The sequence below is a fragment of the Amia ocellicauda genome, chromosome 14 (assembly GCF_036373705.1).
Source record: "Amia ocellicauda isolate fAmiCal2 chromosome 14, fAmiCal2.hap1, whole genome shotgun sequence".
NCBI lineage: Eukaryota > Metazoa > Chordata > Actinopteri > Amiiformes > Amiidae > Amia > Amia ocellicauda.
The window spans coordinates 5856505-5881268 of NC_089863.1; the positions used below are offsets into that span (position 1 = coordinate 5856505).

The following is a 24764-nucleotide window of genomic DNA, read 5'->3' on the forward strand; positions in this document are numbered from 1 at the left end:
AACTGGCCAGTAAGTATTTTTCCAAATATTTTTTAGAACAGGTACAATGCTGATGGGTCTGTAGTTCGAAATGTGTTCTTTAATCAGATGGGGGTGATCAAGCCTTTCTTACAAATGGGATGAGTGTTATTTAAGATGCAAAGATTAGTAATGTGATGAATAATATTTTATACACATCTGCTGCGTGAAGAATGCTGACCAGCACCAGTCTACTCAAACACTCCAATATCAGCAACAAACTTAGGTTATGTTATGTTCATTATTATGCAGGAGGTAAACCATCTGGTATTTGAATGAGATGTAATCACTTCCAATAGATAAGACTGTAACCTGTCTATCTGAAGATGCAAAAAGGCTTCTCCAAACTCACATGTATATTTATCTATAATCTATATTTATGTTTTATGGAATAAACTTGTTACTTCTTCATCGCTGTATCCTGGGATTTACAAAAACCACAACAGATATAAAGAACGATAATAACCAGCTCCTCAACCAGCCGCTCCCTGAAGGCCAACTGTGTGAGATGCGCCAGCCCTTTCACCTTGGTCAGGTGCTGGTGCAGGATGAAGGAGTTGACGACAGCAGTGTCCATAAAGTGGTAAAGGAGGGTCTTGTACCACTTCATGGTCTTCTGCAGGACATGGCAGTAGCCAAGCAGAGCATCGGACAGGTCGACGCCCCCAATTCCAGCAGTGTAGTCCTTCACGGCACAAGGGATGGTGACATCCTTCCGTATCCAAGCTCCATTCTCCTTCACTCTGCGATTGGCAAAGTCATATAGATATATATACATACATACAGTTAGGTCCATAACTGGGTAGATGAGCAGCGGAGGACACCGTGGGCACACTGGCCTGGTCTGGCTACCCAAGTAGGGGTACTGATGCGGAGGTTCCTAGGGGCAGCCATGGGGGAGGAGCAATGGCAGGTAGCGGTCCTCAGCGGTCCTGCAGGAGGAGCTGCTGACGTGGCACCAGTGCATCACAAAGACAGTGCAACACCTCCACTAGGGTTTCTACAGGGCCAGTGCCGATGAGATGTGGAAGACTTCTGCCGACTGGCCAGGAATTGAGAGGAAGGGATTGTGACTGGGTAGCTGAGTTGGCGTGAAGCAGAGAGTGTGTGTCAATGCTATGCGGGAGCGAGCGCCTGTCTGATAGAGAGCAGGATAGAGTGAGATAGGGAGTTAAGTGTAATTGTTTGGGCGTGGGTCTCAGCCGATAGGGGCCTTTTAGATTGTGTTTTTTAAGGCCAATAAACCTTCCTGACGTTGCTTTATACTTGTTGTCTGCTAAAGGAAAAAGACCCCCGCTTGCTACAATACTTTTGTTTCTTAACTTTCGAACTTTGGATTCACTTGACAATAGTACGTCCACCTGCTTCCGCAGTCCGTGCACCAGTCACAATCATAGATTTTTTAGATTTGCTTTAACCCTGGCCAGTAGGAATTCGACCTGCCCACATCAAACATCTGTGTCTCTCTGCCCCCGCCCCACCCCCAAGGCATCGTAGGCTGGCAGGCGGCACAGACACAGGGCTGCGCACACACAAGAGCAAACCCACAAGCAGTGACCACATAGATACAGAATACTTTGTAAAAAATAATCCCAACGCTGGACGGGCCCCTTCGCTGCCTGGGGCCCTGGGACTCGAGCCCTGGTAAGCCCTTGCAATAAGTAAGCCTGACTACACCTATACTTAAGAATTAAACCGGCTCATCGTTATTGAATGCGAAGAAAATGTGAACAATCTTCTGTTTTTCACTTCTGACAGATTACATACAAATTTAAATACATTCGCTACATCATGAATGAACCAACTGGCAATATATTGTCTTTGAAATGAACTTTAAACAATTCCGCGATACAGCGAATAAAAACCCTATCATTGATCTTTTAAAACTTATATTTTGAAAACAACCACAGTCATACATACAACCTGCTACTTGAGAAACATAAATATTCTACTTTTCAGTACATTTAAACATTTGAATAAGTCGTGAAGTGATCTTACTTTAAGCGCACTCTTCGGTGTGAAGTCATCTTAGGAGCCTTTTCTCAAAGTGGTCTGAAGGAAGAGCACTCGAGCGCTTTCAAATAATGAATGTGGGAACATCTGTGACAGTATCAAACACGTGTTTAATGATTTATTATCCATTATTCGAGTTGCATACTGCAACTTCGGAGTCCTATACGACAAGGTCAGTGTGGAACCGTGTATGCATGTCGTTATCCATCCAACACAAAACTATAATCGTGACTTTCATTCTTTCAAAAACATTGCTCGTGCCACTTTCCTTATGAATACGTTAATAAATAATCGAAGTCTTGTGGAGCTTACATCAGTTCATAATGACACAATCTGTTCCATATTTTGGATCTTTCTATCTCACGAGCGAAGTCACCGCTTCCCTGGTGGTCTAGTGGTTAGGATTCGGCGCTCTCACCGCCGCGGCCCGGGTTCGATTCCCGGTCAGGGAACTCGCTTTTTCCCGCCCCTTCCATAGACGAATGGAAAATCAATAAATCAAAACGAGCACTAATCACGCTAAGTAGAGTGCATGTTATCAAATATGTATTTCCTGACTTCCCGTTTCAATCTTTGTAATGAGGGTGGGAGGTGCTGTATTGTGAGAAGAAGGGCCAAGTGCGCTGCTTGCAAAATGCAGGATGCTAAGGTAGCACATTACAAAGGATTGATGGAGAGAGACGATACTGCATTTCATAATACATCTTGAGACAGGTGTGAATTCTCACACTGTCAGAGAGTTGGCGCTGTCTTGGAAATATTACAGTGGTGGGTCCAAGGAGACACTTTTGTAAGTCAATCTTGTATGCACGCTTGTATTATTTCATGACGGCTGCTAATTTGTCTTTGAGTGACCATCTAGGGAGGCATGTAAGAAATGCTGGAAAAAGACTCATTCATGAACGGAAAAGATCTTCAGTTAAACTTCCGCAGTTTATTGTTAACCTATTTCTTGCTTTAATTTACTAATGTGATCTTTATAAGTGACATGGGAATCGAGAATTAGTCAAAGGTATTGAAGAGGTTACTGCTGTAAATTGTGAGTTGTTGATTACTATAGAGGGAGGGCTGGAAGACTTAAGGGGATCTAAAATATACATTCTTTTTTTGTTTTGATTAGAGAAACATTGGTTTCAGCACCAGTTGAGCTTAAAACGTTTGAATTTAGGAGGAGATTAAGGTTAACCATCAACGGCTTTAAGGAAATCCCTGGTTTTGTTGTCCGTGAGAGCTGTTTGTATGTGTTCAGTTAGCAGTAAAGTGGCTGATGCAAGACGATCTTTTTGTGCAAAAGACAAACTGATTTTCAGATTCTGATTCTGAGATTCTAAATAAAAAACTGGCCAGTAAGTATTTTTCCAAATATTTTTTAGAACAGGTACAATGCTGATGGGTCTGTAGTTCGAAATGTGTTCTTTAATCAGATGGGGGTGATCAAGCCTTTCTTACAAATGGGATGAGTGTTATTTAAGATGCAAAGATTAGTAATGTGATGAATAATATTTTATACACATCTGCTGCGTTAAGAATGCTGACCAGCACCAGTCTACTCAAACACTCCAATATCAGCAACAAACTTAGGTTATGTTATGTTCATTATTATGCAGGAGGTAAACCATCTGGTATTTGAATGAGATGTAATCACTTCCAATAGATAAGACTGAAACCTGTCTATCTGAAGATGCAAAAAGGCTTCTCCAAACTCACATGTATATTTATCTATAATCTATATTTATGTTTTATGGAATAAACTTGTTACTTCTTCATCGCTGTATCCTGGGATTTACAAAAACCACTACAGATATAAAGAGCGATAATAATCTTGAATTCAATCAACATGATCCAGTGATTGTGCAGCTCTTGACTGCAGGTCTCTGCGCATACAGGGTGTTTAATGAGTCGCTGAATCGGCGCTGCTGTTTAAACCGAGACAGTCGATACCATCCCACACAGAGATCACCAGACCAGCCCACCTGCTCACTGATTGGGTTAGGAAGAACCGTCACTCAAAACTACTCGACCAATGGAGAGCCATGATCCACGCCTCCCTGTAAATGCCACCCTCGTGACTTTTGATCTTTAAAAAACATTGCTCGTGCCACTTTCCTTATGAATACGTTAATAAATAATCGAAGTCTTGTGGAGTTTACATCAGTTCATAATGACACAATCTGTTCCATATTTTGGATCTTTCTATCTCACGACCGAAGTCACCGCTTCCCTGGTGGTCTAGTGGTTAGGATTCGGCGCTCTCACCGCCGCGGCCCGGGTTCGATTCCCGGTCAGGGAACTCGCTTTTTCCCGCCCCTTCCATGAACGAGATTCTGAGATTCTAAATAAAAAACTGGCCAGTAAGTATTTTTCCAAATATTTTTTAGAACAGGTACAATGCTGATGGGTCTGTAGTTCGAAATGTGTTCTTTAATCAGATGGGGGTGATCAAGCCTTTCTTACAAATGGGATGAGTGTTATTTAAGATGCAAAGATTAGTAATGTGATGAATAATATTTTATACACATCTGCTGCGTGAAGAATGCTGACCAGCACCAGTCTACTCAAACACGATAATACGATGATAACCAGCTCCTCAACCAGCCGCTCCCTGAAGGCCAACTGTGTGAGATGCGCCAGCCCTTTCACCTTGGTCAGGTGCTGGTGCAGGATGAAGGAGTTGACGACAGCAGTGTCCACAAAGTGGTAAAGGAGGGTCTTGTACCACTTCATGGTCTTCTGCAGGACATGGCAGTAGCCAAGCAGAGCATCGGACAGGTCGACGCCCCCAATTCCAGCAGTGTAGTCCTTCACGGCACAAGGGATGGGGACATCCTTCCGTATCCAAGCTCCATTCTCCTTCACTCTGCGATTGGCAAAGTCATATAGATATTAATTCATACATACAGTTAGGTCCATAACTGGGTAGATGAGTAGTGGAGGACACCGTGAGCACACTGGCCTGGTCTGGCTACCCAAGTAGGGGTACTGATGCGGAGGTTCCTAGGGGCAGCCATGGGGGAGGAGCAATGGCAGGTAGCGGTCCTCAGGCCACTGCAGGAGGAGCTGCTGACGTGGCACCAGTGCATCACAAAGACAGTGCAACACCTCCACTAGGGTTTCTACAGGGCCAGTGCCGATGAGATGTGGAAGACTTCTGCCGACTGGCCAGGAATTGAGAGGAAGGGATTGTGACTGGGTAGCTGAGTTGGCGTGAAGCAGAGAGTGTGTGCCAATGCTATGCGGGAGCGAGCGCCTGTGTGATAGAGAGCAGAATAGAGTGAGATAGGGAGTTAAGTGTAATTGTTTGGGCGTGGGTCTCAGCCGATAGGGGCCTTTTAGATTGTGTTTTTTAAGGCCAATAAACCTTCCTGACGTTTCTTTATACTTGTTGTCTGCTAAAGGAAAAAGACCCCCGCTTGCTACATTACTTTTGCTTCTTAACTTTCGAACTTTGGATTCACTTGACAATAGTACGTCCACCTGCTTCCGCAGTCCGTGCACCAGTCACAATAAGTAGGGCCTGACTACACCTATACTTAAGAATTAAACCGGCTCATCGTTATTGAATGCGAAGAAAATGTGAACAATCTTCTGTTTTTCACTTCTGACAGATTACATACAAATTTAAATACATTCGCTACATCATGAATGAACCAACTGGCAATATATTGTCTTTGAAATGAACTTTAAACCATTCCGCGATACAGCGAATAAAAAGCCTATCATTGATCTTTTAAAACTTATATTTTGAAAACAACCACAGTCATACATACAACCTGCTACTTGAGAAACATAAATATTCTACTTTTCAGTACATTTAAACATTTGAATAAGTCGTGAAGTGATCTTACTTTAAACGCACTCTTCGGTGTGAAGTCATCTTAGGAGCCTTTTCTCAAAGTGGTCTGAAGGAAGAGCACTCGAGCGCTTTCAAATAATGAATCTGGGAACATCTGTGACAGTATCAAACACGTGTTTAATGATTTATTATCCATTATTCGAGTTGCATACTGCAACTTCGGAGTCCTATACGACAAGGTCAGTGTGGAACCGTGTATGCATGTCGTTATCCATCCAACACAAAACTATAATCGTGACTTTCATTCTTTCAAAAACATTGCTCGTGCCACTTTCCTTATGAATACGTTAATAAATAATCGAAGTCTTGTGGAGCTTACATCAGTTCATAATGACACAATCTGTTCCATATTTTGGATCTTTCTATCTCACGAGCGAAGTCACCGCTTCCCTGGTGGTCTAGTGGTTAGGATTCGGCGCTCTCACCGCCGCGGCCCGGGTTCGATTCCCGGTCAGGGAACTCGCTTTTTCCCGCCCCTTCCATAAATGAATGGAAAATCAATAAATCAAAACGAGCACTAATCACGCTAAGTAGAGTGCATGTTATCAAATATGTATTTCCTGACTTCCCGTTTCAATCTTTGTAATGAGGGTGGGAGGTGCTGTATTGTGAGAAGAAGGGCCAAGTGCGCTGCTTGCAAAATGCAGGATGCTAAGGTAGCACATTACAAAGGATTGATGGAGAGAGACGATACTGCATTTCATAATACATCTTGAGACAGGTGTGAATTCTCACACTGTCAGAGAGTTGGCGCTGTCTTGGAAATATTACAGTGGTGGGTCCAAGGAGACACTTTTGTAAGTCAATCTTGTTTGCACGCTTGTATTATTTCATGACGGCTGCTAATTTGTCTTTGAGTGACCATCTAGGGAGGCATGTAAGAAATGCTGGAAAAAGACTCATTCATGAACGGAAAAGATCTTCAGTTAAACTTCCGCAGTTTATTGTTAACCTATTTCTTGCTTTAATTTACTAATGTGATCTTTATAAGTGACATGGGAATCGAGAATTAGTCAAAGGTATTGAAGAGGTTACTGCTGTAAATTGTGAGTTGTTGATTACTATAGAGGGAGGGCTGGAAGACTTAAGGGGATCTAAAATATACATTCTTTTTTTGTTTTGATTAGAGAAACATTGGTTTCAGCACCAGTTGAGCTTAAAACGTTTGAATTTAGGAGGAGATTAAGGTTAACCATCAACGGCTTTAAGGAAATCCCTGGTTTTGTTGTCCGTGAGAGCTGTTTGTATGTGTTCAGTTAGCAGTAAAGTGGCTGATGCAAGACGATCTTTTTGTGCAACAGACAAACTGATTTTCAGATTCTGATTCTGAGATTCTAAATAAAAAACTGGCCAGTAAGTATTTTTCCAAATATTTTTTAGAACAGGTACAATGCTGATGGGTCTGTAGTTCGAAATGTGTTCTTTAATCAGATGGGGGTGATCAAGCCTTTCTTACAAATGGGATGAGTGTTATTTAAGATGCAAAGATTAGTAATGTGATGAATAATATTTTATACACATCTGTTGCGTGAAGAATGCTGACCAGCACCAGTCTACTCAAACACTCCAATATCAGCAACAAACTTAGGTTATGTTATGTTCATTATTATGCAGGAGGTAAACCATCTGGTATTTGAATGAGATGTAATCACTTCCAATAGATAAGACTGTAACCTGTCTATCTGAAGATGCCAAAAGGCTTCTCCAAACTCACATGTATATTTATCTATAATCTATATTTATGTTTTATGTAATAAACTTGTTACTTCTTCATCGCTGTATCCTGGGATTTACAAAAACCACAACAGATATAAAGAACGATAATAACCAGCTCCTCAACCAGCCGCTCCCTGAAGGCCAACTGTGTGAGATGCGCCAGCCCTTTCACCTTGGTCAGGTGCTGGTGCAGGATGAAGGAGTTGACGACAGCAGTGTCCACAAAGTGGTAAAGGAGGGTCTTGTACCACTTCATGGTCTTCTGCAGGACATGGCAGTAGCCAAGCAGAGCATCGGACAGGTCGACGCCCCCAATTCCAGCAGTGTAGTCCTTCACGGCACAAGGGATGGTGACATCCTTCCGTATCCAAGCTCCATTCTCCTTCACTCTGCGATTGGCAAAGTCATATAGATATATATACATACATACAGTTAGGTCCATAACTGGGTAGATGAGCAGCGGAGGACACCGTGGGCACACTGGCCTGGTCTGGCTACCCAAGTAGGGGTACTGATGCGGAGGTTCCTAGGGGCAGCCATGGGGGAGGAGCAATGGCAGGTAGCGGTCCTCAGGCCACTGCAGGAGGAGCTGCTGACGTGGCACCAGTGCATCACAAAGACAGTGCAACACCTCCACTAGGGTTTCTACAGGGCCAGTGCCGATGAGATGTGGAAGACTTCTGCCGACTGGCCAGGAATTGAGAGGAAGGGATTGTGACTGGGTAGCTGAGTTGGCGTGAAGCAGAGAGTGTGTGCCAATGCTATGCGGGAGCGAGCGCCTGTGTGATAGAGAGCAGAATAGAGTGAGATAGGGAGTTAAGTGTAATTGTTTGGGCGTGGGTCTCAGCCGATAGGGGCCTTTTAGATTGTGTTTTTTAAGGCCAATAAACCTTCCTGACGTTGCTTTATACTTGTTGTCTGCTAAAGGAAAAAGACCCCCGCTTGCTACATTACTTTTGCTTCTTAACTTTCGAACTTTGGATTCACTTGACAATAGTACGTCCACCTGCTTCCGCAGTCCGTGCACCAGTCACAATCATAGATTTTTTAGATTTGCTTTAACCCTGGCCAGTAGGAATTCGACCTGCCCACATCAAACATCTGTGTCTCTCTGCCCCCGCCCCACCCCCAAGGCATCGTAGGCTGGCAGGCGGCACAGACACAGGGCTGCGCACACACAAGAGCAAACCCACAAGCAGTGACCACATAGATACAGAATACTTTGTAAAAAATAATCCCAACGCTGGACGGGCCCCTTCGCTGCCTGGGGCCCTGGGACTCGAGCCCTGGTAAGCCCTTGCAATAAGTAAGCCTGACTACACCTATACTTAAGAATTAAACCGGCTCATCGTTATTGAATGCGAAGAAAATGTGAACAATCTTCTGTTTTTCACTTCTGACAGATTACATACAAATTTAAATACATTCGCTACATCATGAATGAACCAACTGGCAATATATTGTCTTTGAAATGAACTTTAAACAATTCCGCGATACAGCGAATAAAAAGCCTATCATTGATCTTTTAAAACTTATATTTTGAAAACAACCACAGTCATACATACAACCTGCTACTTGAGAAACATAAATATTCTACTTTTCAGTACATCTAAACATTTGAATAAGTCGTGAAGTGATCTTACTTTAAGCGCACTCTTCGGTCTGAAGTCATCTGAGGAGCCTTTTCTCAAAGTGGTCTGAAGGAAGAGCACTCGAGCGCTTTCAAATAATGAATCTGGGAACATCTGTGACAGTATCAAACACGTGTTTAATGATTTATTATCCATTATTCGAGTTGCATACTGCAACTTCGGAGTCCTATACGACAAGGTCAGTGTGGAACCGTGTATGCATGTCGTTATCCATCCAACACAAAACTATAATCGTGACTTTCATTCTTTCAAAAACATTGCTCGTGCCACTTTCCTTATGAATACGTTAATAAATAATCGAAGTCTTGTGGAGCTTACATCAGTTCATAATGACACAATCTGTTCCATATTTTGGATCTTTCTATCTCACGAGCGAAGTCACCGCTTCCCTGGTGGTCTAGTGGTTAGGATTCGGCGCTCTCACCGCCGCGGCCCGGGTTCGATTCCCGGTCAGGGAACTCGCTTTTTCCCGCCCCTTCCATAAACGAATGGAAAATCAATAAATCAAAACGAGCACTAATCACGCTAAGTAGAGTGCATGTTATCAAATATGTATTTCCTGACTTCCCGTTTCAATCTTTGTAATGAGGGTGGGAGGTGCTGTATTGTGAGAAGAAGGGCCAAGTGCGCTGCTTGCAAAATGCAGGATGCTAAGGTAGCACATTACAAAGGATTGATGGAGAGAGACGATACTGCATTTCATAATACATCTTGAGACAGGTGTGAATTCTCACACTGTCAGAGAGTTGGCGCTGTCTTGGAAATATTACAGTGGTGGGTCCAAGGAGACACTTTTGTAAGTCAATCTTGTTTGCACGCTTGTATTATTTCATGACGGCTGCTAATTTGTCTTTGAGTGACCATCTAGGGAGGCATGTAAGAAATGCTGGAAAAAGACTCATTCATGAACGGAAAAGATCTTCAGTTAAACTTCCGCAGTTTATTGTTAACCTATTTCTTGCTTTAATTTACTAATGTGATCTTTATAAGTGACATGGGAATCGAGAATTAGTCAAAGGTATTGAAGAGGTTACTGCTGTAAATTGTGAGTTGTTGATTACTATAGAGGGAGGGCTGGAAGACTTAAGGGGATCTAAAATATACATTCTTTTTTTGTTTTGATTAGAGAAACATTGGTTTCAGCACCAGTTGAGCTTAAAACGTTTGAATTTAGGAGGAGATTAAGGTTAACCATCAACGGCTTTAAGGAAATCCCTGGTTTTGTTGTCCGTGAGAGCTGTTTGTATGTGTTCAGTTAGCAGTAAAGTGGCTGATGCAAGACGATCTTTTTGTGCAACAGACAAACTGATTTTCAGATTCTGATTCTGAGATTCTAAATAAAAAACTGGCCAGTAAGTATTTTTCCAAATATTTTTTAGAACAGGTACAATGCTGATGGGTCTGTAGTTCGAAATGTGTTCTTTAATCAGATGGGGGTGATCAAGCCTTTCTTACAAATGGGATGAGTGTTATTTAAGATGCAAAGATTAGTAATGTGATGAATAATATTTTATACACATCTGCTGCGTTAAGAATGCTGACCAGCACCAGTCTACTCAAACACTCCAATATCAGCAACAAACTTAGGTTATGTTATGTTCATTATTATGCAGGAGGTAAACCATCTGGTATTTGAATGAGATGTAATCACTTCCAATAGATAAGACTGTAACCTGTCTATCTGAAGATGCAAAAAGGCTTCTCCAAACTCACATGTATATTTATCTATAATCTATATTTATGTTTTATGTAATAAACTTGTTACTTCTTCATCGCTGTATCCTGGGATTTACAAAAACCACAACAGATATAAAGAACGATAATAACCAGCTCCTCAACCAGCCGCTCCCTGAAGGCCAACTGTGTGAGATGCGCCAGCCCTTTCACCTTGGTCAGGTGCTGGTGCAGGATGAAGGAGTTGACGACAGCAGTGTCCATAAAGTGGTAAAGGAGGGTCTTGTACCACTTCATGGTCTTCTGCAGGACATGGCAGTAGCCAAGCAGAGCATCGGACAGGTCGACGCCCCCAATTCCAGCAGTGTAGTCCTTCACGGCACAAGGGATGGTGACATCCTTCCGTATCCAAGCTCCATTCTCCTTCACTCTGCGATTGGCAAAGTCATATAGATATATATACATACATACAGTTAGGTCCATAACTGGGTAGATGAGCAGCGGAGGACACCGTGGGCACACTGGCCTGGTCTGGCTACCCAAGTAGGGGTACTGATGCGGAGGTTCCTAGGGGCAGCCATGGGGGAGGAGCAATGGCAGGTAGCGGTCCTCAGGCCACTGCAGGAGGAGCTGCTGACGTGGCACCAGTGCATCACAAAGACAGTGCAACACCTCCACTAGGGTTTCTACAGGGCCAGTGCCGATGAGATGTGGAAGACTTCTGCCGACTGGCCAGGAATTGAGAGGAAGGGATTGTGACTGGGTAGCTGAGTTGGCGTGAAGCAGAGAGTGTGTGTCAATGCTATGCGGGAGCGAGCGCCTGTCTGATAGAGAGCAGGATAGAGTGAGATAGGGAGTTAAGTGTAATTGTTTGGGCGTGGGTCTCAGCCGATAGGGGCCTTTTAGATTGTGTTTTTTATGGCCAATAAACCTTCCTGACGTTGCTTTATTGTTGCCATTGTAATTAACATCAATACGTGTTTTGGCTCTTTCTTTCTAACATTAAATTTCCAATTGAACTCAGTCCAATCTCACTACAGTGTACTGGATTAGCCAATAAGCCTTCTGGATGCTTTGGAGTGAATTCACGGTCAAAATTTGCAAGGGTACAAATACCAGCTGTACTTGCAAAACTGTATTCTAAAGAGTTAATCGGCTGACGGTAAAAATAAAAAAACCTCGAGCATATGCAAATTAGATACTATTGTGTGTGTATGTAACTCCTACATCCTGACTGTTCCCGGTTTCAACGCTAGGGGTCACCCGAGCCACACTTTCCCCAGACTCTGTTCCAAGACCTGGACAGAATACATTATTAAATTATCATCCCAGCTGTCCTTGTTAATCATCCCCACCTGTTTCCTTTCCACCCGCTCATTAAACCACATATATACTCCTTTATTCCCCGCACTACTCGCGAAGTCTTGCCTTGGCTTTACCGCAGCATTTGTGAGGCTTAGAATTACGTATCTGTCTACCCGTTTATTGTATCGACCTTCTACCTGTTTAAAGTCTCTGGATTGTCCCGATTATCGTTGTTTGCCTGATCGATCGACCTACCTTCCGTGACCCTGACTATTCTTTGGCTAATCCCTCTTGATACTCCTGACACCGCAACTGGATCCTACTATCTCCTGTCTTCCGCGGTCCCAGCCTGAAAGACCTGAGGTCTTGTCAAATTTAAATACAATAAATGACATATCAGCTCTAAATAAATATTCAAGTGTATATGAATATATATATTTATTGGAATGGAATATGTAAAATGTTGTTGTATAGTTCTGTATGTCTGTCTCTCTTCCCCTCCACAGCCACTTTTCTCTTTGTCTGGTTCAATGTGGAAAACACATCGAACCACTCTCTCCCCCACAGTCCTTTGTGCATCACAGAATGCTTTGCGGAGCAAGCGGTGACGTCACCCCGATGGTTGGTAACTCCACCCTCCAAAGGAGGAAGAGGAAGTAGAGAAGCGAGGGCTGAGCCAATCCACATGCACATCCGGGACACTGCCCTCTGCTGATTGGACATCATGCACCTTTTGTTTAAAACTGTAAAAAATGCAAACCCGTAAGATATCTGTAAGAAAAAGCTGTTTTAACCCAAGAACGCCTCGCGTTTGCTCTGTTGCTCTTCATCCATTTGCAACACAACTCCTGTGCTACCATTTTCATCAATTTAAGAGGGGTTCTTCACAGCCCTGACAGTGTACGGAGTGTATGCATTTGTCTTTGTATGAAAGATCATAAATGCTTGTTAAAATGCTCTTTAGTTTGTTTTATACCACCCTACTGTTACGAAAGGTGGTGGCAGCTCTCAGGCTACCAGGTTCACATGCCCAACTTAATCCAGTTTATCGGTGACATCAGGGACAATTGTAGCTATAAGTCCTGAGTCACTACATGTGTTTCCAGAAAATGACGTCATCAGATCAAATAAAACACAGGTAATCATATTTATAGTAAATTAATGTCTGTATAGTAATAGCTTTATTTTAGAGATGTCTTCCTCGATATGTGATTATAATCCCCCACTGTCCCAGAATATATACAAATGACCCTGTTATTTCCCACACTGCGCTGGCAAGGAAACGGTTTGAAGTCCTCCCATAAGTGCCAACTTCAGTGTCTGACACTGAGGCTCCTGAACACAATACAGTAAACATCTGAACTTGAACAGCACCTGTGTCCTATGGTTTTAGACTAAATCAAAGTATTCAAAATGGATGTCATATTTTCAGTAATGCGTATTCTACACATTATATTTACTAGGTCGATGTCTTAAAATACTGTTGATACAGTACCACACCCACAGAATACTCGACATGTATGTATATTGATTCCCTTTATTTTCCAATTAAAAAGAAACATTTCTCTGGAGACAAATGAAATGAGAGCAGACATGCTTAAACATAGAAGGCCCATCTTAAACCAGGAGCACAGCACTAAGGGAGATATTGTAGTAATATTAAAATATAGCAAAGCATATAAAAGTCTCTAACAATTTAGTATAAACTAGCATAATGGATATAAAAAGGTATCCTAGATATATAGGCAAAGGATATAAATGTGTCCCTGTTAATGCAATTGAATATAATTGAAAGACAGAGCTGATGTTATTGAAAATCATTTGGTTTACCCTGACTGCTTGGTCCAGGGAACAAGAGCAGGTCATTCAGGACACTTTGAGAGGTAAGACAATATTAGGGACTATAAAGTTTTCAGAAATGCTTGAATGAAAGAATTAATGCCGTTCTCGTTTCCTCACACTTTGGGTTTGGGTTCCATGTCTCCTGTCTGGGGGGAAGAAGAAAACAAACTCATCAGGAGGAAGTGTGCTGGGGATGCAAATTGGTGGAGCATGCTGCCCCAGTGGTGAGCTCCTAACACCGGTGTCACACTGAAACATTTCCCCTCTCTCTTTCAGCCTCCTGGGTTTAAGGGATATGCTCAGCTGTGATGACAAAAAGGGAAAACAAACATACTTTCACCTGTATTTGTCCCCCTAACATAGAGATCAGCAACCATAGTGCGTCGCTCACTGGAGCACTGGTTTGGACAATAAGAGATGTGCAGCTGAGACACTATGACAGCTGGTGGCTCTGGCCCAGTCCAAGGCTTAATTATGGACAGTGCATACCCTGCAGTGTCCTCTGTGTGCTGAACACCACAGTGAGAGATCTGCTTCTGTTACTTCAGGAAGAGAGCACGGGTCAGGTTGGACTCCATGTTCAGGACAATCTTTGCAGGCTGTTCAATAATGGCACCATCAGGCTGGGTCTCCCCTAAATATAGTCCTGATGGACCAGAATCCGGTTCACCTGCAACACAGAAAGGGCTCTTTATGTCTGGTGTCTCAGTCTCTCAGCTAGCATCAGTGTAACCCTCCCATACTGTGTTTTTTTGTTTGTTTTTTGGGGGGGAATTGCACTCAACCTTTACTGGTGTACCTTCTTCTCTACTGCTAGTAGTAAATGATATATTATGTATGGCACTGCTTCTTTTAGAAGAAAAAAGCTGTGGTGTCAAACTACTGTGAAATAAATTAAAATCCACAAATGTACTTTACTAATCAAAGGCATCATTTATTTTGAGATATTAACAGCTTGCTTTTGCTTGGTTCTGGACACTTTTAAATTGTGTCATGTGTCAAGAATGAATAATTGTGTCCATTTCTCCATTTAATACAGGAGCAAAATGCTTCTTTCCCGCATGTTCAACAGACATGTCCACTGCTGACCACAATCACATTGGGAGAGACTTACTGTTTTTTGTCCACTTCCACCTGGTCCCAGAATGCACCACCAAACTTTCATCATAACTCTCAAATGTGAAGATTCAGATTACTTGGGGGCGGGGCCATTTTGTGTTTTTCTAAAGTGCCAATCAGCTCAAATAACTGAAGGGCTGGCTAGCAAGATATGCACATGACCTTGCGTGCCAAGATATATACGGCTCTGCGTGCCACTGTGGGCACACGTGCCACAGGCTTGCCATCGCTGCTCTAGGGTCTAACAGCCTCACTCCGACACCATGACCAACGTGGGTCATTTCAGCCCAAATCACTTAACAGCGAAAGGTCACGGCTGCCACACTTACCTTTGTGAACAGGTCCAGCACGTGGTACCGGTCATCAAATTGCTTGAAGACTTTCTCCATGTTCAGAATCAGCGGGGATCCATTAAAAGGGTGGCGCAAGGCCTTGTAACCTGTGTTGTTGTGACAGTAAGTCATAGAATGTGTAAATGTGTTACGAATGCACATATTTGACACCCTAACTTTTAGTTTCTGGAAAAGACTGGAAACATAATGTACTGGACTGTACTGTCTCACGGTAGGACCAGGGCTGAGACCCTGCTGAACTGGACTGTGTCTCTGCAGGACCAGGGCTGAGACCTTGTTGGGCTGGACTGTGTTTCCCAGGACCAAGGTTAAAGATGGATTACCTGGCAGTGTAGGGTACACAGCGAGGGTGTCACTGATGATGGGCAGACTGAACTTGAACGGGCTGTCCTCCTCGTATGCCGTCTCCATGGCTTCGTCATCAGCCTGCATCACACTGCTGTCCCGGTTACCTGGTGGAGACGCAGATACTGAGAGGCAGCAGGCAACACCCAGCAGCCAACACTCACCATTGTCTCCACGACGATCCCATTGTCTCCGCCCCTTGATAAGGTGATTGGTCAGATGGCCCTCTCCTTTGATCAACCCACCATTTGCAGATGGCACTGGTTCACCCTCATGCAAGTTTAACCCTGCTAAATTTCCCACAGGATTTGATTTTATACATTGCTTAACTGTGGCTGTGCCCCTGTGTCCCAGTGCTCTCCTGTGGTCTAACCCCTTCCCTGTGCTGGACTCCACTGTGCTATGAATAAACCCTGTGCTGCCACAGTCCACAGGCCTCAGACACACAGATCCTTGGGTATCAGGCCATGGGTCAGGGCAGTAACACACAGTGAAGGAATGGCGAACTGAGCAAGGGTGCTCTGGCATAAGAGAATCTCTTTACGTTATACATACTTCCTCGACAGGCCTGGATGATGAAGACCTTGGGTTTGCCCTGCAGCTGGGGGCAATTGTGGTTGTTGAAGAGGCTGAAGATTTCACTCAGAGGGACCAGGTTCTTATCAACTCCTACAATCAGGGCCTTGCCGTCCTTCATTGTCCCGTGGGCCATGAGCACCACGAAGCAGCACTTGACATCTTTACTGAGGCCGTCTCTGAATGTTCTTATTTCTGGGACGATCTCCTGTTAATGGGAAGGGGGGGAATTGCGGTGAGAGTCAGTCTGTGCAGCTCAGCACAGTCCAGTGCGTATTTTCATGACAAAACCATCTGTTTTATTTCTATTACCAGCTGGGCATGAACTGGGTTCGATTCTGGGCCCTTGGGGGGTGTCTGTCTGTGTGGAGTGGCCCTATTCTCCCAGTGGGATTTCTCTGGTGCTGTCTACTTGGCCCTGTAGTTGTGTATGTGAGTGTCAGTGTGATAGCCAGTAAGCATGACTGTATTACAGGAAAGGGCCTAGGCAAGGTGCTGTTGAAGAGAGTGGCCCTGGTGCCCTGTGTCTGCCAAGTTTGGCTCCAGCTCACTGGCCCCACTATTCAGGATGAAGCAGCTCTTGATGATGGATGTATGATAGATTTACTGATGGTGTATAGAGACATAGTTACCTTTCCATCCAGGTCTTCTTTTATTTTCAAGTTGAAGCTGTATCGTTTCTCCATTAAGTCATTAACGATCTGCAGGTCTCTTTTCGCCCCGGGTCTGTCAACCTTCTGACACAAAACGAAAACGTCCCGTGTTCCATTGATGTCATAGACATCACCCTGACAGAAGAGGAGAGCAAAGGGGTTGTTCTCATGTGAAGGATTAACAGGAGACCTCTGATTGTCAGAGTACATTCCCCTTCTCTTTCGTCACCTGTACTCTCCTGTCTCTGTCTGTGGCAACTTGTAAATACTTCTGTTTACCTCTTAGTCTCAACAGCTGCTTTAAGACTAAAGGCACTTAATGCAGCTGTTGAGACCAAGAGGTAAACAGAAGTATTTACAAGTTGCCACAGACAGACACAGGAAAGTACAGGTGAGAGGCAGCCATCTTGTTGTTTGACTAGTTTCAGACCAGTCTTAGCATTGCTCATTTTGTTTTAAGTTTGTCTTAATTGAAGTTAGCATTCAGAAGCATGTGGCCACTACAGTGTTAGGTTTGCAGAATATCTGCCTTCCTGGATGAACTCCTCCACGAAGGTTTCATTTTTTAATGTTGTTGGCATGTTGAAATCCTAGAGATGAAGGTCTGTGATGTTGAGGTCCAGCTTGTTGATCTGTGCTGTATTAGTGATATAGAAGAATTGGTCAATCAGCCCATGAGAGAGATGGTGTGCACGCCAAAACCTAGGAGAGTTGAGCCCTCAGACCAGGACAGTGTAGAGAACTGCTGGGTTACAGTAGGTCATAACCGCAGAACAGGGCATGCACAACCCCTAGAGACACCCCAAGAGCTAGAATTGCCCAACAGGTTCCAACTGCTGGAGACCGAGTTGGACAGTGACAGCTCAGAGGGTGATGGGGGGGGGGGCAGTTGAGCACCAGAGCACCATGGTCCCCACTCCCCCCCAGAAGAGGGAGGTAGTTATAGTAGGAGACTCAATTCTTAGAGGTGTAGATCACACAGTGTGTTCTAGTGATAAGGAGACCCGCATGGTATCTTGCCTGCCTGGTGCTCAGGTTGCAGATCTCCCTAAATTAGTAGACGGGCTACTGGCCAAAGCCGGAGGGAATTCACTGGTCATGGTCCACATTGGAACCAATGACATAGGAAAAGGTAGGACAGAGGTTCTGCAAGACAAATTTAAAGAGTTAGGAAAGAAACTAAAGAGCAGAACCTCCACGGTAGTTTTCGCTGTAATATTTCCGGTACCACGTGCCAGGCCAGGGAGAGGCAGAGATTAGAAAGTTTAACATGTGGCTGAAAGCTTGGTGTAGGGAAGAGGGTTTAAGGTTTATGACACATTGGTCTTTCTTCTGGGATAGATGGGACCTTTACAAACCGGACAGTCTACACCTAAACAGAAGGGGGGCTAATGCATTGGGAGACCGGATGTGCAGAGTAATTGAGAATCTTTTAAACTAGGGACCAGGGGGGCAGGGAGCTCTGACAATGGGATATGTTCCTCTAAGGAAAGAAAACAAAGATGAACTGGTAGTAGGAAAGTCCTGAAATGTTTGTACCTCAATGCCAGGAATATAAGAGACAAGATGTTAGACCTAGAAGCCACAGTGCTGGCATAAGAACATAAGAACATAAGAACATAAGAAAGTTTACAAACGAGAGGAGGCTTTTTGACCCATTGTACTCGTTTGGTGTTCATTAATATCTAAGTGATCCAAGGATCCTATCCAGTCTATTTTTAAATGTTCCCAAACTTTCAGCTTCAACCACATCGCTGGAGAGTTTGTTCAGATTGTGACTACTATTTGTGTAAAGAAGCGTCTCCTGCTTTCCGTTTTGAATGCCTTGAAGCCCAATTTCCATTTGTGTCCCCGGGTGCGTGTTTCCCGGATGATCTGGAAAAGCTCCTCTGGTTTGATGTGGTCGATGCCTTTCATGATTTTGAAGACTTGAATCAAGTCCCCATGTAGTCTCCTCTGTTCCAGGGTGAAAGGTTCAGGTCCTCAGTCTCTCAGTAGGACATTCCCTTCAGACCTGGAATAAGTCTGGTTGCTCTCCTCTGAACTGCCTCTAGAGCAGCAATATCCTTCTTGAAGTGTGGAGCCCAGAACTGCACACAGTATCCAGATGAGCTCTAACTAGTGCATTGTACAGTCTGAACATTACATCCCTTGTTTTATATTCTACACTTTTGACAATATACCCTAGCATTCTGTTTTCCTTTTTTATTGCTTCCCCACATTGCTCGGATGGAGAAAGTGAGGAGTCCACATAGACTCCTAGGTCTTTCTCATGCGTTACTTCATCTAGATCTGTACCTCCCATAGTGTAATTATAGTAGACATTTTTGTTATCTGCATGTATTACCTTGCACTTGTCCACATTGAATTTCATTTGCTAGGTGTCGGCCCACAACTGAATATTATCTAAGTCCCTCTGAATAGCCTGTGCTGCCAAGATTGTATCTGCTGAGCCACCTATTTCAGTATCATCTCCAAATTTGACAAGTTTGCTAACTATCCCAGAGTCCAGATCATTAATATAGATTAGAAAAAGCACAGGCCCTAGTACTGATCTCTGTGGAACTCCACTAACAACCTCAATCCAGCTAGAAGCAACTCCTCTAATCGACACCCTCTGCTTCCTATACTCCTACAACATCATAGTCACATGCTAGCACTGTGGCTTCCAAGTCTAACATCTTGTTCCTTATACTGCTGGCATTGAGGTACAAATATTTCAGGACTTTCCTACTAGCATTTTCCCTTGGTTTTCTTTCCTTAGTGGCATGTGACTATGGTGTTGTAGGAGTGACAGAAACATGGGGGTGGGGTAGCATTATATGTCAGAAATTACATTGAGGCAGAAGAACTGAAATTAGATCCCAGTAACAGAACATAATCTTTGTGGGTCAAACTTTTGAACAAGCGATCTGGAGAATTAGTGGTAGGAGTGTTACAGACCACCCAACTCAGATATTCAGAAAGATGTTGCATTGTACACTGTAATCAGGACTGCATGTAGCAAGGATGTGGCTGTTATAATGGGGGATTTCAATTTCCCAAACATATACTGGGAAAGCCCAGTGGGGACTACAGAAGCAGAAATAGAAATGGTTGAGATGGTAAATGACTGCTTTCTAACTCAATTTGTCAGGGAACCAACCAGAGAGAGTGCATGCATTGACGTGATCTTTTCAAATGACCAAGATATAGTCAGAGGGACACTAGTCAGAGAACCAATGGCAAACTGTGATCACAATATGGTTAGCTTTGAGGCATTCTTTCAAAAAACAAGGCCCAAGTCTAAAACAATGGTCTACAATTTTAGAAAAGGAAACCTTGACGGTATGAAGCGGCACTTAGAAGAGGTAGACTGGAGCACACTGGATACAGAGTCAGTTGAAAATGGATGGTTATATTTTAAGAATATACTACTTGAGGCTCAGGAGAAATTTGTACCAAAACTTAGCAAATTGAGGACCAAAAAAACACGGTTTCATAGAAGTATGCAAAAAAATATCAAGAGAAAGAAAATGTTGTATAGCGCTTGCAAAAGGGATGGAGTTGGGATGGGAAGGGATGGAAAATACAAAGAATATGGTGAATGAAAAAGAGTTGGATAAAACTGTATAGTTTTACACATGAACATCACATAACATTTTCAGGGCAGAAACTATGCATTTACATCCCAAAAGTAAGTGTTTTTCTTATGTTTTCAAAATGAGTGGATATACATAAATATGAAAAAAACTAATAATAAAATAAACTTTACACAATAAACTGTGTAAACTGGTGTATAAATTGGTATGCACATATCTTGTACAATTATGAAACATAAATAACCAGTAATTAAAATAGCATAAAACTGAAATATGACATTATCCATTGTGCTTTGAAATGGCTCCATCTGTATTACAGCTGCGTATCAATGCAGAAAACACTGCAGGGGTGCAGGGACACACACCCACAATCATTTCTGTAATTTCTGACAACAGGCCTGGTGACACATACCTCATCATTGTAGCGATCCACTGTCTTCTGGCGTTTTAAGCAGGAAAAACCTGACAAAGACGGCACTGTAAGAAATCAAATCTGTACAAGGTACTTCATCTCATTTTTGGCAATGAATTGATATAGATAAAGGACTTTTCACCTAACCAGCTAGCAATCTGATAATATTGCCTGACATTAGATTAGCACATTTGGGAATGATCTTGCTTATTATAATTCTTAGCAAACTAACTTATCCAGGGTGACTTATAATTATTACAATATCCCATTAATTTTACATACAATTATCCATCTATACAGCTGAGTTTTTACTGAACCCACAACCCTCCTTTCACGGGGATTTCAATTACATTTCTACCTTTTTTTAATACACTGAGATAGTGAGAAAAGACATTGTCTCCTAACTGGGACTGCCTGGAACCCACATTTAAAAAGATTAAGTTTACCAATTAAAAATTACATTTCCAGTTAAGAGATTTAGCTATGCACATGGGGAGAACTACCGGACCAGGGCTAACAACTGTGTGGTCAGTACACAGTTCACAGCTGGCGTTTGTCCTTCTGTACGCTGTACTCACCAGGCCCATCTCCTTGGGCTGGGTGGGGTGTGTCATCGGAAGCAGTACTGGACACCGGAGGAGCTGCAGCTGAGGGAAAGGGGAACGAAACAAAGCATAAGAAGTTAAAGACATACAACATCAAAAACTGAGCCTCAAAGCTCATTTGGGCACTCCAACAGTACTGGACTGACATTGCCCAACGGAAGATGGTGTATTGTCGAGGGGATAACATATGTTCTCATGCACCTGTCTTGATCTTGGACATGAAGGGCTGCAGCAGGTTGAGTATGGTGGGGTCATTTCTGGGGATTAGCTTCATGATGCGCGCCACCTCCTTCACTGAGTGCTCAAGTCCGTAGGTGGAGATGATCAGCTGGGGCATATCTGTCTTGCCCGTGCTCTTCCTCTTCCCTCCTGGGATATTCAATAGGTTATTCTGCATCTTCTTATACTCTACTTCCTCTAACTCCTCCACAATGTTGGCCAGAGCCTGGAGCCACTTTCTCTCATCAATATGTGTCGCCATCCCTGTGGACCAGAACGGCAGAGTCAGTAGTGCCCGGGCACAGCGGTGTACACACAGATCAAGGCCTGGTCCTGGCATTCAGAACTGCTGTGATATTCAGACCCAGCAACCGCAGCCTGCAGTCCACACTCTAAAAACGAATGTGTTAAATGTAACGCATGTGGTGGTGGGGTGGAGAGGAGACTAGGAGGAAAGGAGAAGCGGGAGTAAAGCAAATGACTGGAGAGTAGAGAAGGGGGAGAAAGTGAAGGATGAGGAGAGGGGGAGAGAGGAGGGGAGAGAGGGAATGAGATAATTTGAAAGGGAGATGTAAACGTTTAAAATGCAGGCAGAGTTTTGCAATGAAGTTGATGCTTCTTATGCTTTTTAAAATTACCAGTGTTACTTAAAAAGCAAAACTTAGCGCAAATCAGGAATAGTGTGTAAGTACTGGGTGTGACGGTTACTCTTTATTCCGGCCGCTTTGCGAATAGCGATGCACTGTAATTTCTGGAAATGTGTTGATACTTCACAGCTGTGAACAACCTGACGGACACCTATTCCTAATGTCTCCGACCAGAAATAAACTCGGCTCATCTCAGTGTGCATTACGTTGCCGTTTTGAATTCTCTGTTACATATGAGCCAATTTAGGGGAGACTGGGGTTGGTTGTCACACTTTTTTACTCAATCTTATATTTCTCTGGCCCCGTACATCATATGCCACTATTCTCAATTCCACGTGAAATAACATAATCTTGTGTACAAATTGACATCATTTAGATCCTCACTCTTCACTTCAACTTGAATGTATGAATGTTTAAACAGACAGGGTGCACTGACATCCTGCCCCACCATGGGGTTGGTTGTCACATGATATGGTAGTGCTTGTTATCTTTTTAACAATAACACAACAAATATATTCTTAACACTGTTTATATTTATTTAATTGAACATGTATTGAACATCTATTCATTTTTGTAGCCGCTTTATTCTTTTACTGGGTGTGAGCCGCAGCTAAACCTAGCAGACACTGGGCTGGATTACACAATGACTGTGATGCAGCAGTGCTAACCACCATGCCACTGTGCCACCCAATTATTGAACACGTTTAATTCATAACATTTAAAGTTAAAAGTGTAAACTTTTACTACAGACTACCCCATTTTCTACCTTGAGAAATGTCGTGACCCATACATTATATCAAAATAATTAATTAATTTATTTATTTATTTCTGGCGAAGTGCTGTCGGGTGAAATGGGCAGAAATGTTAACGTCAATTCCGGGCACTCACTCACGCCCCCGCTTCGAGAATCTCTGCCTCCATTAGAACGTCCGCGTGAAAGTGAAAGTAAATTACGTCGAAAAGAAAGTGTCAACTAAAATGTCTATAGGGTAAAAAACACACACATATGCTGGCTATATGTGCGTGTATGTGTGTGTAGGATATATATATATATATATATATATATATATATATATATATAATTGTTATAGTGCATGATGCACCACGTTACCGTGTATTTATTAGTAGAAACCGATACCCGGGTTGATCTAAAACATGCACATTTCACAGACCAGATTACAGTAAGTGCAATAAATAACTTCGCACAAAAACATTATAAATCCCGGATTAAATGAAACTAAGATACGGTGAAAAGTGCAGCGCAAGCGCCCCGTAGTTACCGTGCTCTCCTCACACAGAGGCATGTGATAGCAGGCTGCTGTACTTCTTCTGCACACGGAAGTGAAGTGGAAACACATGAGGATAAAATAATCCGATTCGCCTGCCAGACAGCTGTACAATCCGTCTCCGTCCAAGACCTGTACGACACATGGATCTGAATTATTACATTTAATTATGAAAATAGGACATGAATTTCCCTGGTGGTCTAGTGGTTAGGATTCGGCGCTCTCACCGCCGCGGCCCGGGTTCGATTCCCGGTCAGGGAACTCGCTTTTTCTTTATGTCTATAATAATCTATCAACACAAAATAATATAATACCTGTCACGTATATAGAATATACAAAATTCAAAATAATTAATTGTTGAAATTAGTACATGAATGTTCAAACAAATATCATTAAATAATTACTTATTCATTTATTTCCCGTTTGCCGATTACATAATTAAATAACTGAAGCGTATCTAATGGAATAAACAAAAATACATGTTTTGGTTTTTCTTTATTTCACTCAAAATGTCCTGTCAAACTCAGTGGAAACCCACTTCACACTATGTATTGGATCAGCCAATAAACGTACTGGATCCCGCCCACTAACAGTGATTGACAGATGGAGTTTTTGTCATATCGAAAAAGAATAAGAAATACAGGAGACGCTTCGAAATGTAAAAGCGCACTGAGACGTGTGAAGAAATACATAAATGTGGAAATAGATACAGAAATAAATGAATTATTAATGTAGATAGCACAAACCATCTATTTACTTATTTTTATTTGAACATGTATTTATTGATTCATTGATGTATTGATTTCAACATTTATTTATTCGTTTATTCAATTATTATTTTTAATGTTGGCATGGATTATACTCCATAAGTACCAGACGTTTAATAAAACAGTGT

General features: G+C 42.8%; 1 protein-coding gene and 5 non-coding genes across 7 annotated transcripts; 5 read left to right on the plus strand and 1 right to left on the minus strand.

The window, feature by feature from the left end:
- The first annotated feature begins 2411 nt into the window (after window positions 1-2411).
- On the plus strand, window positions 2412-2483 carry trnae-cuc (transfer RNA glutamic acid (anticodon CUC)). Its single transcript has one exon. It is a non-coding gene; the product is annotated as a tRNA-Glu (tRNA).
- A 1766-nt stretch (window positions 2484-4249) lies between these two features.
- Window positions 4250-4321, plus strand: trnae-cuc (transfer RNA glutamic acid (anticodon CUC)). Its single transcript has one exon. It is a non-coding gene; the product is annotated as a tRNA-Glu (tRNA).
- A 1950-nt stretch (window positions 4322-6271) lies between these two features.
- On the plus strand, window positions 6272-6343 carry trnae-cuc (transfer RNA glutamic acid (anticodon CUC)). Its single transcript has one exon. It is a non-coding gene; the product is annotated as a tRNA-Glu (tRNA).
- Window positions 6344-9638: 3295 nt separating this feature from the next.
- trnae-cuc (transfer RNA glutamic acid (anticodon CUC)) lies at window positions 9639-9710 on the plus strand. The gene has a single exon. It is a non-coding gene; the product is annotated as a tRNA-Glu (tRNA).
- Window positions 9711-13752: 4042 nt separating this feature from the next.
- On the minus strand, window positions 13753-23995 carry LOC136768441 (caspase-14). 2 transcript variants are annotated; one of them, XR_010821977.1, is made up of 10 exons: window positions 23864-23995; window positions 21919-22200; window positions 21691-21759; window positions 21113-21162; window positions 17099-17254; window positions 16446-16674; window positions 15869-15997; window positions 15522-15631; window positions 14563-14743; window positions 13753-14219 (listed from the first exon to the last, which is right to left on the minus strand). XR_010821977.1 is itself a non-coding variant. In XM_066722655.1 (9 exons), the coding sequence occupies exons 2-9, from the start codon at window positions 22196-22198 to the stop codon at window positions 14708-14710; spliced, it is 1059 nt and encodes a 352-aa protein (XP_066578752.1). In that variant the 5' UTR covers window positions 22199-22200; window positions 23864-23995; the 3' UTR covers window positions 13753-14707. The 2 variants fall into 2 exon arrangements, 1 of the variants encoding a protein (XP_066578752.1); XM_066722655.1 differs by having other exon boundaries at window positions 13753-14743.
- Window positions 23996-24058: 63 nt separating this feature from the next.
- Window positions 24059-24130, plus strand: trnae-cuc (transfer RNA glutamic acid (anticodon CUC)). Its single transcript has one exon. It is a non-coding gene; the product is annotated as a tRNA-Glu (tRNA).
- The last annotated feature ends 634 nt before the right edge of the window (window positions 24131-24764 follow it).

Bases quoted from the DNA above. Each gene is read 5' to 3' on its own strand.
- LOC136768441 (XM_066722655.1), bottom strand. From the start codon at position 22,198: ATGGCGACACATATTGATGAGAGAAAGTGGCTCCAGGCTCTGGCCAAC. The intron at 21,163-21,690 runs GTGAGTACAGCG...CGTCTTTGTCAG, and splicing joins AGCCCAAGGAGATGGGCCTG to GTTTTTCCTGCTTAAAACGC. The intron at 14,744-15,521 runs GTAAGTGTGGCA...TCTGTGTTGCAG, and splicing joins TGCTGGACCTGTTCACAAAG to GTGAACCGGATTCTGGTCCA.